Raw genomic sequence first — 14582 nt, 5'->3', positions numbered from 1 at the left:
GGAACAGCGTAGAAATCGGCCCCAGCAACCTTTCAACACCGGCGCGCTCGAGAGCGGGGCACAGCTAAAAATGACATCACCTCCGTCACACTTCACCCACTTGCCCTCCCTAGATGGCACCTGAAACCATGGTGGCCCAACAATGGCAACCAACAACATGACAATTGGGGGTTGGGTTGAGTGGTCGGTAAAGACGGCAGCCACTTTTGGCTTGAGCCAAAAGGAGACGCAGTTAGAGGATGCTGTTAATGCGCATCGACTGTTGTTCCCAGCCCTTTCACACATAGCTTGCTCTGTTGCATAGGATACTGCAGGCTCGCCTGGTCCACTTAATACTTAATCCCGCAACCACATTCACATCAAACTGAGTGAGAGAGACAGAGATAAAACAAATTAAAGCTGTTCCACTCAATGTGAAAGCTGTCAGAAGTACAGAGCAGTGAATCGTCATGATGGGCTGTAGCGCGTTGTTTACTCACTGCTACCACCCATCACACTCTTCGCCGCCCTGTCTCACCCCTCTCTTGATGAATGGAACGGAGGTTTGTCCAACGCAATTCAAATTTCCCGCCTTCGCTCGCACCAATGGTTCACGAGTTTCAAACGGTTATGACTACATAAACCGCTTGGTTTTCGAAGCCTCTGTGGGACGCCACTACGACGGGATGCTGCTACAACGGTAAGCCGGGCTCTACATGGGTCCATTATCTCGCTGCACCGCCTGATTCCGGCAGTCGCTTGACATCTCAGAACGTTACGCGCTAGAGAGAGCTAGAACGACAAGGCCTTAAAGTGCTCTGCACTTAAAATGCACACAACTCGTTCTTGAGTACAAGTGCACGGGACAACGCACTGTGTACACGAAAAGAAGAAAAAATAAAGCAGGCTACATAGGAATATAATATTAATTGTACGAAAAGAAAAAAATAAAGCAGGTTACATACGAATATAATTATGATCCATCTTGAACCTGTGCACAAAATCTTGAACCTGTGCACAAACTATACCAACTAATAACTAAAGTGCAACTTCATTACAACAGAGCTGCTTACAGAGCTGCCAGTTCGCGATCTTTGGTTCGTATTCTTATCTGTGCCATTGGTTAAACTTGTTTACTGCAGATTCTGTTACAGCATACATTCGGATATAACAGGCTAGATTAAAAGGTTAGCAAATTATTTTTGCACCTCTACAGTGGACTTTACAAATGCAAGCTTTTCGTTTCATACATTTGCAGTGATTGTGTTTCTAATTTACCATGGTGATCAAATGAAAGCAATTTGAAACAACTCAAATAATTGTGAATTGGCAGAATTGAAACTTTTTGCTTGACAAAAACTAGCCCGGTGAAGTGCACGCAGTCACACACTTGCAGTATGCGTATGATGTCCTGGCAGTCAGATGATAGGATTTAAAATTTAACAATAAAAGCACAATAGACCAGATGTTTATAGAAGAATGTTACAATTATTAAAAGAAAAGAAAATGTAAGGCCTCATATGGTATAGCTGTCTAGATCTCTAGATGGCTAATTAAAGGAGCCATGAAGAGAAAATGCAAGTTGGTTTTATTCGAAAGATTTCGTGTTTTATAGTGCCCCCAGCGCTTGTCCGGATACAAACGGTGCTTTATTCACTGAGAAATTAAACCATTTAGGTTAAAATTTTGATTTTCCCGCTCATCGTGCGTTTTCGTGGTCCCAAGTGACATCACTGGAACCGACCGCTTTGCAGCCTAGAGCACCTTCATTCACGCATCTGCCGTACAGGGTAGAGACACGTATACGCTGGCGCCGCCATTTTCGGTTGCTCGCTCGCCGCCGAAGCAAGTCATTGTATCAAAACCGCGCTAAAATTATCGCCGCAACGCGGTTTACTGAAGAAGTTTGAATCATATTGTCTGTTTCGCGTTGCTAGGTCTCGTGGGAAACGAAAAGAATAACGCGTTGAGCCCGTTGGCCCAATTGCGGCGGCACGGGACCGTTCAAAGGTTGTCTCCACCCTGTACAGCGGTGTTGGTTTGTTCCCGCGTTTCTTTACGTTCCGTAACCTAGATGGCGCCACCATACCGTGGCAAGCGTTTGGTTTGTTTTTGCCCGCATTTAAACCTGGCTTGTTTTTGTTCTGGGAGAAAATATTCGTTCCCTGAAACAGTGCTCGCTCGACAAATGGGGTCACGTAAAACACCGTTGCTTGCGTCAATCGGCCAGTGTCGTCTGAGACAACCCCAAGCCCCGTAGTGCTGTGCAGCTAAACAAGCATGCTGTGCGCAGTACGAACAGCAGAACGCATCAGTACTTCTATGTTTACATGTGCTTTCGTAACTTCCACTGTTTGTCCCATCATTCTTATTGCTTTGTAAAGAATGTGCCCTAAATTTAAGCGCAAATCGCTCGCTCGTCTAGTTTGAAGTTCTACCTAATTTGCGTCTGCTTCTGCCAGCCTCCGCCAATCGCAGAGCTTAGCTCATGTGACGACATAGGTTCTCTTGCGGGAAATGAGCTGGTGGGTCGCATGACCGTTCCCGTTTTTCCTAATTATGTAGCTTATTTGAGCGAAGATTACGTTAAAAGTGGTGTCAGTATGATTCTAACGAGACAATCTTTTGAATGAACCAAACTTGTGTTTTCTCTTCATGGCTCCTTTAAACATAGATGCACCATTCATTTCTTCAGCCATACTTCATCAAAATACATCGTAGGTAAAAAGCCTGTGCCATTGCATCAATGAGCCTGCACCATTTTGAGAACCGCTTCCGACTGGCTAAAATGCCCACAAATGCTTTTTTTCAACACGTGCTTATGGAATGTGGAGGGATGTCTAACTCGGTGTCTCGTAACACTTTTGAAGGCGTCGTTTATAACAACTTACAGAGGGCCTATCCGCTTCTGGAAAAACAAAGCCACCCAACAATGAAGTACAAAATACAAAACAAAGTGAACTCACCCCCAAGCAAGTCAACCTGAACTCAGGTAAACCTGTGTGGCCATCTTCCACACAAAAAATGAGAAAGGCCACAATTCTAACCAAACTTGGTACTGATATGCATGCAAAGAAGCAAAATAAATTTAAATAACTATAGATTAGGCATGTTTTGCAATACATTATCAATGCATTCTAATTACAGCTGTGTGAATACTTTACAATTCAATTTTGAATCAAATATTGATCGATCGAGTACCTCAATTCGAAGCTCACATCTCAATACTTGAACTACAGAACAATTACAAACAACAAATATCGATACTCTCCTCAGCCCTTTCTGCAAATATAATCTGTTATATCTAGCTGACACTGTCTCGCGCTAACCCCCCTTTTGTGGTGGTGACGGTGGTGGTGATGTTTATTGACAAGTGGACCTAGCCTTGCGTGGTATGCCGGCAATTGCTCACCCGATCAGCACCTTTTTACCGCTATACGCGGGAATTCACCATGATTCGCTGAGGCTTGTGACCCTTAAAAATTGCAGGATCAAACGAAAGAAAAACTACCACATTCACACAGCTTTTAAACCTCGGAGGAGAATGTGCTTCTTGATCAACACAGAGGCTTTTGCGGGAGACGATGCAGAACGCAAAAGAGGGCCTATTGCAGAGGAAATGTACTTCAGTAGAATGCATTGTTGGGCTAGTTTTTCAACAAATATGAACCAACTTGCCTAACAGTGCATTCTTGATTAAGTTTTCGTTGTTCGGCCAACACTGTCCCACAGTTGACATTCACTAGCAAGCAAAGGCAGTGCCATGTCCCAGTCAAACAGGGAAAAGACGTGACAGGTGTTGTATTCTATGATGTCAAGAGGTCAACTAGCCCCTCAGATTGCTTTGAAGAAAAAAGGCAGCCAGGGCCCAGTTCACTACAGCAACACCTCAGCTGCGCCCACATACTTATCTTGAATAAGGCGTTTTGCGGGATATCAGCACCACAAAACCTCAACCAGGGATGTGACCATTGTGCTCTATACAAGCTGTAAGACCACATGCCTTGCTTCCAAGCTGTACAAAACTGGCGTGGCGCTGGAAAATAGACTCCCCCTGAGCAGCTCTTTCTTAGTTATTGGTTTATCAATTGAGGTGTGAATTCAATGCCACAAAAACCACAGGGGCCACGAGATAAACAAACATGCCTGAAATAGTGCCTTGTTCCATTTGGCGATGTTTCGTTTATGGTTTATGTGCAACTGCAACAAAATGTTGCTTCAAAATTGCCAAATGAAATGCCTGCTATCAGCCACAATCCATTCATTCATGTGAAAAAAAAAAAAGCCGAAATGTGACCAAGCAAATACAAATAAAGACGAATAAAATAAGGAACGAAAGAAAAAAGAGAAAGAAAAGAACAGCCCATACAGGGGTATACAGTGTAGACCATTTATAACGTAACCGCTTATAGTGTGGGACCACATATAATACAGGTTTTTGTGACCACCCATTTGCCTCCCATAGAACTCACTGCATAAGCATACCACTTAAAACACGCTTGGCCGAAGCACAATACTGTTTATAGTGCGGTTTTTTTGGTGGGTCTGCTGATCAACCAGCGCAGCTTGGACATCGTTTTAGGGTCATGAGAAAGAAAAAAAAAAAAAGACTGAATCAGACATCTGATGCAGCGCACACTCCCTGCTCTCCTCTAGCTTCAACAACCAAAAGAAAAAAATTGGCAACCTCCTCAAAAGATAGCGAGCTCCCCCCCTCTTGTGCGGTAAGTTGTTTCTATTAAAACGTTAGGCAGATAAGAAACCGCCCTGCCCCTTTTTGAACATCTGGAGATAGCGAGCCGCAACGCCCAAGGTTTCCACTACCAGTACGTTGTGCTGATAAGCAACCCCCTTCGGCATCGCAAGCGCAAGGCGGCGGAAAAAAAAAAGAATCTGCTTGCTTTCTTATAACATTGTTTCGCTGGCATAAGCCCGGCTTTTTCCCTCGTTGCGGCATCCCTTCTTCTAGACGATAAGAAACGCAGATCCTTTAGAACATAAAAACAAAGTATAACATCCGCACTCGCAGTTTGAAAGCAGTCTGATGTGGAAAAAAAAAGACGAAATAAAGACTGTGCCTCTGCTTTTACGTAGTGTTCAGTTGAGTGATGATAAACAAAGAATGATTAAAAGGTAAGCTGCGATGTGGTTGAATTCCCGCATGTTTTGTTTGTAGCGCAGTACTGCTTATAGTGCGGATTTTCGCGGCTCCCGATGCATACGTTATAAGCGGTCTACACTGTACCTACGAATAATATACAGTAATCCCTCGTTAACTCGAAGTAGTAAAAACCGGGAAAAATTTCGAGACAAGCGGTATTTCGAGTTAAGCAAAACGCCGAAAATGATTGCCCAGGTCTCTGTAAAAGAAAAGCCAGTGCTGCCAGGAAAAGCTCCACTGCACGAGAGAGCTACCGTAGTAAAGGCACAAGAATTCTCAGAGAAAAAAAATTCCTTGATTAACGCGACTTTTCTCTCCAACGTCAGAGATTTGCACTGCTTTGGGCGGGACATCTTGGTCGATATTCGGAAGCGTCCGTTGCACAGACCACTCACTACTCAGCAAAACTGAACTCAAGATGCGTCGCGCACAGATCACGGGGAAAACAAAGAATACCAGCTCGCACATGCAAGGGCTAGGTGGCGTACTGACGGGGGCACGCTGCACACGCCGCCCCACCGCGCATAAGTCGCGCGCAGGTGCGCACACGTGATCACTCCCACAGTTGCTTGAAAAGGCGGATAGAAAACGGCTACGTCCGCGGGAATTTCAAATTCGCCCTTCACGACCGCGTTCGGCATTACAGTAAGAGCTAAGCGTTCGCACGGATCCCTCGTTTTTCCTGTTGGGAGTGGACTTTGCCTTCTGCCCTCCCGGTCAAGAGTTCCGATATATCCGCTGTCCCTTCCGAAAAACGTTTCGAGATAAGAGGAGGCAAATACATATAGCACCTATGGGAGGTTAATGCACGGCAAAAAAAAGTTTCGACTTAATTTAACCGAGATTTCGAGATATGCGAGTTCGAGTTAACGAGGGTTTGCTGTATCTACAAATTCTATGGGTTAAAAAAGGAAAACATTTTTTGGCACTTTTAACCCGGAAAGTGCATGTACAGAGAGACATAGGTTTATACTTCTTTCTTAGGAAATTTATTTGAATGATAAGTAAAAACTCTGCCATAAAATGGTCTGTTAAATATTAGAATTTCTTGCTACTATTTAGTGTCCCTTGATTCAATTATAAATAAAGCTAGGCCCGTTTTGTCACACAAAAGCACGGAAACATTTGGAGTTTAAAAAATGCAGTTGACTCTAGGTAGACTTCAATGAAAGTTCAACTTCTTCGCTTCCCGACCGTGGAATTAAATTTCTCATTTAAAGTTGAAGTCAACCCTTTTTGTAGGTGTAGTCCAGCAAGGATTTACTGAACCACCACCTCACAAACATCCCATATCTTCATAACTCGCTTCCCGTCATTCAACAACAGGAAACTCAAGACCACCAAGTTGTCACGCCTTCAAAGCACTGTGGTCAGTTTTACACTAAGGTCCACCACAGGCATGAGTCAGTCCATAGGGATGACGTCTTGAGCACAAAAAGTCTGACTCCGAGAAAAGAGCCAACAAAGGAGATGGGCAGGCAGGCAGACATCAGAAAAACAAATAGGAAAGAAAACAAGAAGCACACAAAGGGTGGTTGCGTTTGTCTGTTGTTACACAGCCCAACAGCCCAGTCAAATGAGGCCCACGCAAAAGGAGGAGGGGCTAGAAGAGGTGGTAAGCCAGGCAGCAACCACAGAGAGCAGCACAGGCAGTGTAGGGAGGCAGAAGGGAGAGAGAGCAGGCGGGTGCAATCAGGTGCAAGCAACAGCAGAGGCTGGCTGGCCACAAGTGCACTACAGGGAGGACAGGTAGCAGTCACCAGGACCCTCTGGGAAGAGGCAGAGAGGCAGAGGGGGGGGGGGGAGACACAAGGGCACCAAACCAACGTTAGTAGGAAGCATCGCCGAGAACTGCTAGGTCATACCTATCATATGGCTGAGCAGACTACAAAAAGGGAGTTTTTGATGCGAATTAACGCCATACCACAACCTAAGTGGGTAAGAAATTGAGATTTAGAAGACGTGACTCCACCAAAAATAATTAATTAAATAAATAATAATAAAAAACATTATTATTATTTTTTTAAACCTTTCAACGTACCTTTGTGATTTGAGCTCTTTATCGACTCGTTTTTGTGTCCATTCACTGCCCATTGTACTTTTGTTGTGGTACTCATAACTATGCCGTATTGCTACGCTTTTTCAGTTATTTTGCTACCAGTAGTTTACTGTCGTCATTCAGTGCTGTATTATGATCAATTGTCATGTTGACGTAAGCACAGCCCCAAGCGTAAACTGCCGCCCAATTATAGCCACCTGCAAACATTTGCTGCTTTTCATTCACTCATTCTGGTTGCTATAGAAATTTTCCTGTTGGGCTAACTTTTGGGTGGGCAGGGTGGGCAGTTGTTTCACGGCCGCTGGATGAGAGGCGCACTGACGTGCGGCCTGCCGCGTGCTCCCAAACCGGCGTGAGGGTGCCTAGTACCCATCGCTGCCGCGGCGGCGCCACCGTTCCGGGACTGGTTGCGGTGAGCGCAGCCCGCGGGACGCCGGCTTTTGGGCCGCTTATTTCGAAGTGTGGGCTTATCATCGGCGTTCCACGCTCCGCATAAGGCATTTACCAGCACTAATGTTACGCCTGTTAAAAGACAAAGACTATTAGCGGCGGCCGAGCTTAATTTGGTCAAGGTGGAAGTTAAATTCCATTCACAGCAGCAGCATTACGCGTAGATAGTGTGCCTTCTGTCTTGCATAGCTGTGTCGTTGTGTCTCACGTCGCCCGGCATGCTCTTTGTGACCTCACGCACGGCAGAGATTTACGTTTTGTCTGCAAGCTGCGACTGCAGAGAATATATTAAAATTCCCGACAAGCAGAAACAATGTTTTTGTGGCGGCGCTTGTTATTTATGAGTGCCAACACTTCTCAATGTTTAAGACGTAACCAACTTTTATGTAGGTTTTTCCTCGTGCACTAAATAAAACACCCCAATTCGTATTAATCTCACGGCACATATGACTTGATTACACGTTATTTAGTTATGAAGTAATACTAATATCATGTCGGCCCTTTTTTATTTTGATAATATATATATATATACAGTTGAATGAAAAGCGATTCCAGTTTCTACCTGATATTTTTACTTCTTCCCTGTAGCCTCTAAAAAAATTAAGGAGAGCAGATGGGATTTCCGGGTCGACAAAAAACTTAAAAAAAATATTTGGCGAGCTTGGCAAGCTAAATTTTTGCCCGGACACGAAAGAAAAAAGCGACATTGTACAGAAATTCCAAAAATTGCCTAATAATGCGTAAGCATTCGAACACGGCTTTTCCATTTCACGTTTTCTTGTTTTCTTTGCTATTTTAAACCAACAATTGTACATCTTGAATATCATAATTATTAATTTTTCTGCGTGAATTACGCATTATTTGTGCAGATACAAGGCATTGCACTTGTTGCATTACGTAGAGATTATGCTAGGGTACTCAAAAAAGAAAGCTGACGTAATAACGTATGTGAAAATTTTCCTACACTACGAAAATTAATTCGAATTGAAGCGCAGTATGTTCACAGATCAAAACTATCTCAACGTCTTTAGAGCGCGCTAATTTGAGCGCATACTGGTGCTGCTCCAGGAGCCCGGCCGTTAGCTTCAGGGATAAATGCGTATGGGTTATATCGGGCGGTGAAATAACAGAGGATATAGCGCTTGTTCTCATCGCAAAGTTTGAAAAATGCTTAGCAACGTGGACCGCGTACGCACTGTTTCTTGAACACAGCACGGTGCATTTATTTTTCTTTCTATAAAACCTCGAGCTGTAATCAAGCTTTCATAGCGCGTTTAAAGGCATTGTCGTGCCTGCGAAAATAAAACAACCCAAATCTCTATGCGCGGCAAGACATGATCGGGCTAGTATAAGAGTATCAAAAAAAAAAAGACACGCATAGCAAAATGTCTAGTCTTTTCAAATCCTTTTTCGACCATCCTATCGCCTGCCCTCGTTTTATGAGGTGCGCATTCCGCCCGGCCAACATGTTTTTGCAAAGAAGTGTCTTTAGGCAAGCTTTAATCCGTCGCCGGCAAATATTCATCGCTCTCCCGTGTGTCGACACCGCGTTTCCCGAGAAAAGGTGACATTTTTGAAATTTCGGACGAATAAAGTCCCACCAAATACCTGCCGCTTGAACTGTAACTAATCAACTTGCGGCTTTAAACTGTGCAACGCGGTTTACGTGCTGTGTGTGAGACGCTTTGTACAAAGCTAACCGGTGGTTATTATCTTTTTGTTGAATATTATCTTTTTTTAACAATGTTGTCGAATATGGAGCATCTTTTTAGATTTGTTAGATTTAGAATGTATTGCCTATATCTCATTCAAGAATTATTTTAGCTTCTGGCTGCTTCAGTCACGGCCGGGCGGCTGGATCGAGCGACAGACTGGCAGACTTACATACATACGGACAGACAGTTTTCGCGGTTGAGTAGCCCAGGAAGGACAACCACATCTTTAAAACCCGTGCGTTGGCTGTCTTTCTCAGTCGGTGCAAGCGCTCGCCTACGGGGACCGCCCCGCTCCGTCCCGAAATCAGTCCCCGAACGCTAGCGCCGCGAGGGCGGCAAACGTAACCACCGCCACTCACGCCCTCGCCCGTTGAAATGCGGGCGACGCGGCAGGCCGCACCTTGCGTGCGCTCTCATCCAGCGGCCGTGGTTGTTTAATAGAAACAACTTACCGCACAAGAGGGGGGGAGCTCGCTATCTTTTGAGGAGGTTGCCAATTTTTTTCTTTTGGTTGTTGAAGCTAGAGGAGAGCAGGGAGTGTGCGCTGCATCAGATGTCTGATTCAGGGTTTAACAGCCCAAAGAGATTTGGGAGCAGTTTTCGGAGCAGCAAAATTTCGATTTTGGAGCAGAAGAAGCTTGATTTGGAGCAGGTAGGGACATTTAATACATCGTCTTGTGAGCTTAAAAAATCACAATTTCAGCGATTTGAAGGGTCAAGTACACAATCCAATCAGTTTTGAATACACGTACACTGAAACAGCCTTACGCGAAATAATTTTTAAAGAGTATCACAAAGTTCTAACTGCACTACCTTTTTCCTAACTCGTGAGATTGTGTTGTGGCTGTACGCAACACTGACAACAAAACTGCCCTTAACATTATCAAATTTAAGGGCTCTGCAATTGTGGCGTGTATTTTTACCGTTTCAATGCTAAAATTATTATTTTTGTAATCCCATGCTGCGTTGTACGAACGAGTGTAGTCACGGCAACAGTTGAGCAACTTCGAGCTAACGGTCGCATGCCTACCCGTTGCAGTCCGTGGGGCGCACGTCCACCCGGTGATCATTTGAGTAGCGTTACTGTTTAGCCACCTAGTTTTGGGCATTAAATTTCACTTCGCATACATCAAGTGTTATTAGTCGCATGCTATGGCAACCATGCAGTCCTGCAGCTATTGGGCGCTGCCTGGACAGGTCGCGGCGCCGCAGCACCGCCCGCAACTTTCGTGCCAACCGTTTCCTCCCGGGCCGAGGCTCACGATCGCGCTTCGAAGCATAGCAACACCTCAGCATTTTATAACACCACAACGAGCCAAAAAGTTCAATTCACGAACCCGATTATAGACGCACGCACCGCGTTTCGCACTCAAGGACAAACCACGCCGAAGTCGTAGGCCCCACATTTCAAAACTTTTTTTACGAGCCGCGCAACTTCTCGTAATCTCGCACCAATCTCAAACCATATCCCCGCGTTAATGTCACTGTTCAGAGCCACAATTGATAGAATGAATAGACTGGAACCCAGCTGATAGCGTAAAATAAACCAGGGAAAATATCGGCGATGCGCAGTGAGCGCGTGAAGTAGGCATTAGCAGGCAGATCAGGCGGCGGCCATGTTTGTAGCCACAGCGATGCCTAATCGGGAAGGCCGTTTCAGCGAACCCGGACAGAAAGCCAATCGTGTTTTAGAAGCTATCGTTTGCTTCATTTCTTCAGTCTTTCTATTTTTGTCATTTCTGTGTTTGCAATTGACCGCCAATAAAAGCGGTCACTGGGATGCGGGAGGCTTTCGTCCCCACCGGAACTGACATGAGCACCAAAATCCGTGCCTTTCAGGCTCTTTTGGAGCAGTTTGGCGCAATTTTCGCAATTTTCATGCTTTTGGAGCAGCTTGGCGCAGGAAAATAGAATTGTATCAAAAAGGCGCAATATGCGCAGCTGTCTCACCCCTGGGTGGGTAACACAAAGGACTGAGCACCCTTTACCCGTCACACCCCGTATTGAAGTTTGGGGCACAGCCCCCTCCAAAAAGCAGCTGTTCTTGCCAGCCTGTACGCAGCCACGAGTAGACGGGGGGAGGGGGGGGAGAGAGAGAGAGAGAGAGAGAGAGAGAGAGAGAGAGAGAGAGAGAGAGAGAGAGAGAGAGAGAGAGAGAGAGAGAGAGAGAGAGAGAGAGAGAGAGAGAGAGAGAGAGAGAGAGAGAGAGAGAGAGAGACTGCTGCTACATACCCAGCTGTCGACGCAGCTGCTCGGCCTCGTGCGTGAGCGTGCGCTCGATCTGCTGCTTGCAGTTGAGCTCCGAGCTGGCCTGGTCGCGCAGGAACAGGATCTGCCCGCGCAGGTTCTCCTCCAGGCTCTCCTTGTCCAGCTGCACCTTGATCAGGTCCTCCTGCAGCTGCAGGCACTGGAAGCGCAGCTCCTGGGCGGAGGAGGAAGTGTCCCTTTTGGTCAGCGGGGCTCAAAAGAGGCACACCGACAACAGTCCCCATGCCAAGCAGCAAGAGGGTGTTGCAACATACCCAAGCAGAGGGTGGTACACATCAGCTCATCCAATGCATTGATACTACCTTGTGCAGTGGTTGCAGAAAGCGTGTATTGTAATTGACAGTTCCAGGTGGAGTAAATTTGGCTTTCATGGAGCCTAGGTGCTAGCAAATGTATGTGACAGTAGCTCTGTGGGCCGGCTAGGCCTTCCCAGTGGTTAACACCAAACTCGCGACAATTGGGTAAAGCTGCCTGGCAGAGTAGTTTTTGAGAGAGGACATTTAGGTGTGCACATTCCTCCATCCTTGCCTCAAGAGAAGTTGGAAGCAGAAAAAATCTGTGTTGTAATGTGCACATGGCTTTTGTGATCACGAAAAAGAAAAAGTGATAAAAGTTTTCTTCACAGGACAAGCCGTTTGCAGGTGCAAGGACTCCATTTACTATTGCGCTAGGATAGCTCTCAATACCCTCGAGTTGCAACATACCGTGGCCATTGATTGATTGTGGGGTTTAACGCGCCAACGCTACACAGGCAATGAGGCGTGCCGTAGTGGAGGGCTCCGGATTAATTTTGACCACGTGGGGTATTTAACGTGCACCAAAATCTCAAACACACGGGTGTTTTTTGCTTTTTGCCTCCATCAGAAAAGCGGCCCTCGTGGCTGGGAATTGAACTCGCATCCTCTTGCTCAGCAGCACAATGCCTTAGCTTAGCCACTGAGCCACCGCAGCGGGCATACTGTGGCCAAACCGTGCATTGGGGCGCCCTCCCGAGCTGTCACAGAAACTTCAAAGAACAAAAAGTCTGAGGACACCTAAGCACCTTTTGAGCATTCTTATGAATGCAACATAAACGTCCAAGGCCCGAGACACATTTCTTCTTCATTGCGTTGTCAAAGACCTCTGTAATTTTGACACTTGAGAAGCTTGGCTTTGCAATCCATCCGAACGCCTTCAAATGGCTACAATGTCTCTTGTACGCATTGCGCTGCTGCTCCTTCCTGCTGACACACAATGGGAGAGTTAACAATGGCGGATTTCACTGCTTGTGCGTTTTCCTTTTTGACCGTGTTTTTTCCTTCCCTTTACTTCCCTGTCGTGCACTGGCATGGACAGTCACCTTTCACTATTGCCGAGTTTAAGCTTGCACTATAGAATGCCTTGTGCTACGGAATATTTTGTGCTACGGAATGCTTTGCAAGAATCATTTTTCTGTCCCAGCACCAACACCAGGAGCTGGCTGTTTTGCTCAATGGGCCATTTTTCGCTTTCACACACACGCAAAAGAAAAAGTTTAGTGAGATTCTGTCACAAAGCGGCAAGCCTATCACCCGTAAAAAAGAAGCCCACTGCATCATATGCTATGTCAGCTGCGCTTTCTTTGAAGAGTTGAAACTTGGGCTGCTAGTCACAACTTTTGAAAGAAGAAGCGACAGCGCATCGGATGTGAAGAAAAGCAAGTGTTTGTCTCCTTCTCTTCCTGTCCCATGTGACGCGCAGTCACTTTTCCTTCAAAATGCTTTTTCTCAATTGCTGGGGCAAAGTATGAGCAAGCTGGCCCTCCCCATTGCCCCCAGTGCTGCAAATAGTGTCTGGACCTCCTGTGGAAATATCACGTGGTTTGGATGAGTCACGCAAAAAAGAGGAGGTGAAAGGATTGATGTAGGCGCAGCACGTGCAAAGCTTTTGGTGCTTTTTGTGAACCTGGAGGAACCACACTCTCGCTGATATGGGCGCTCGTTTCCCCCCTCCCCCCCAACCTTGACTGATTTGATTGATCTTAGGGTTTAACATGCCAAAGCAGCGCAGGCAATGAGGCGGGCCGTAGTTGAGGGCTCCGGATTGATCTTGACCACCTGGGGATCTTTAACAAGCGCTGAAATCTCGTTCACACGGGCGTTTTTGCTTTCCGCCTCCATCAGAACAGCAGCCACCGTGGCTGGGAATTGAACCCGCGTCCTTGTGCTCAGCAGCACAACGTTTTAGCCACTGAGCCACCGCTCCCCCCACCCTGCTGACCTCGAGCGAGTCGGGCAGGTTGATGGGCTGGTCCTGGAGCTGCCGGGCCTTGGCCACGTACCGGCCCAGCAGCTGCTGGTTCTCGCTGGACAGCCGCAGGGACTCGTCCCGCAGCGAGACCAGCTGCGCCTGCAGCCGCCCCACCTCTGCCTGCGCCCACTGCGACACCTCTGCGTGTGCCCGCTGGGCCTCTGCAAGGGACGCTTCCGCCGCAGAAAGCCGAGACTGCAGCTCCGACACCTGCAGCAAGGGTGGGCGTTCCAAGGGGACGGTACACGTTTTTTGAAGACGGTAGTCCTTCTTGGTCCCCTTAACTCTTTCGCTACCGCGCCTATCAAAATCGATCAATTTGATCGATACTTTTGGGAGCGCCTTTTCATAGCGTTCCAGGTGTTTCTCGAACAAGTAAAGCTGTTCGGAGTTAGATCAGAAAATGGCCTTTCAAAATCAGTTTTGTTTTCATTTTCGCAACGGAAACGTGATTTTTGACACGCTTTTGAATCACCTGGTTGTGGAAAAGGGGCGTGGTCATCGCGCCTCAAGGCTACCAACGAAGAATGCGTGCAACTCGTAATTACTCTGCACCAGCGCTTGTTTTTTGCTATCAGGGCGTGAATGGGGAACTAGCAAACGATTTTCAATCGTCAGGTTCACGCTCTGACAGTAATAATCCCAGAAATCGGCTGAAAATGTCAAGCAGTGCCTGGTTGCA

General features: G+C 46.5%; 1 protein-coding gene across 4 annotated transcripts in view; it reads right to left on the bottom strand.

The window, feature by feature from the left end:
• Positions 1–14582, bottom strand: part of LOC144144821 (rab GTPase-binding effector protein 1-like) — a 60677-nt gene that overhangs the window by 17758 nt on the left and 28337 nt on the right. For 3 of the 4 annotated variants that reach the window (XM_077676328.1, XM_077676331.1, XM_077676330.1), the window contains exons 12-13: positions 13871–14110; positions 11597–11786 (exon numbers count right to left, since the gene is read on the bottom strand). In XM_077676328.1, coding sequence (XP_077532454.1) covers positions 11597–11786; positions 13871–14110 — 430 coding nt within the window. Of the gene's footprint in view, positions 1–6000; positions 6910–11596; positions 11787–13870; positions 14111–14582 lie in introns of those variants that run through there. The other variant, XM_077676332.1, reaches the window with a different exon arrangement.

This window comes from Haemaphysalis longicornis, unplaced genomic scaffold, assembly GCF_048455015.1.
Source record: "Haemaphysalis longicornis isolate Haplotype H1 unplaced genomic scaffold, Haemaphysalis longicornis Haplotype H1 scaffold_7, whole genome shotgun sequence".
NCBI classification, from domain to species: Eukaryota; Metazoa; Arthropoda; class Arachnida; order Ixodida; family Ixodidae; genus Haemaphysalis; species Haemaphysalis longicornis.
The sequence above is the reverse complement of the archived record's forward strand: the minus strand, read 5'-3'. Positions and strand labels throughout refer to the sequence as shown.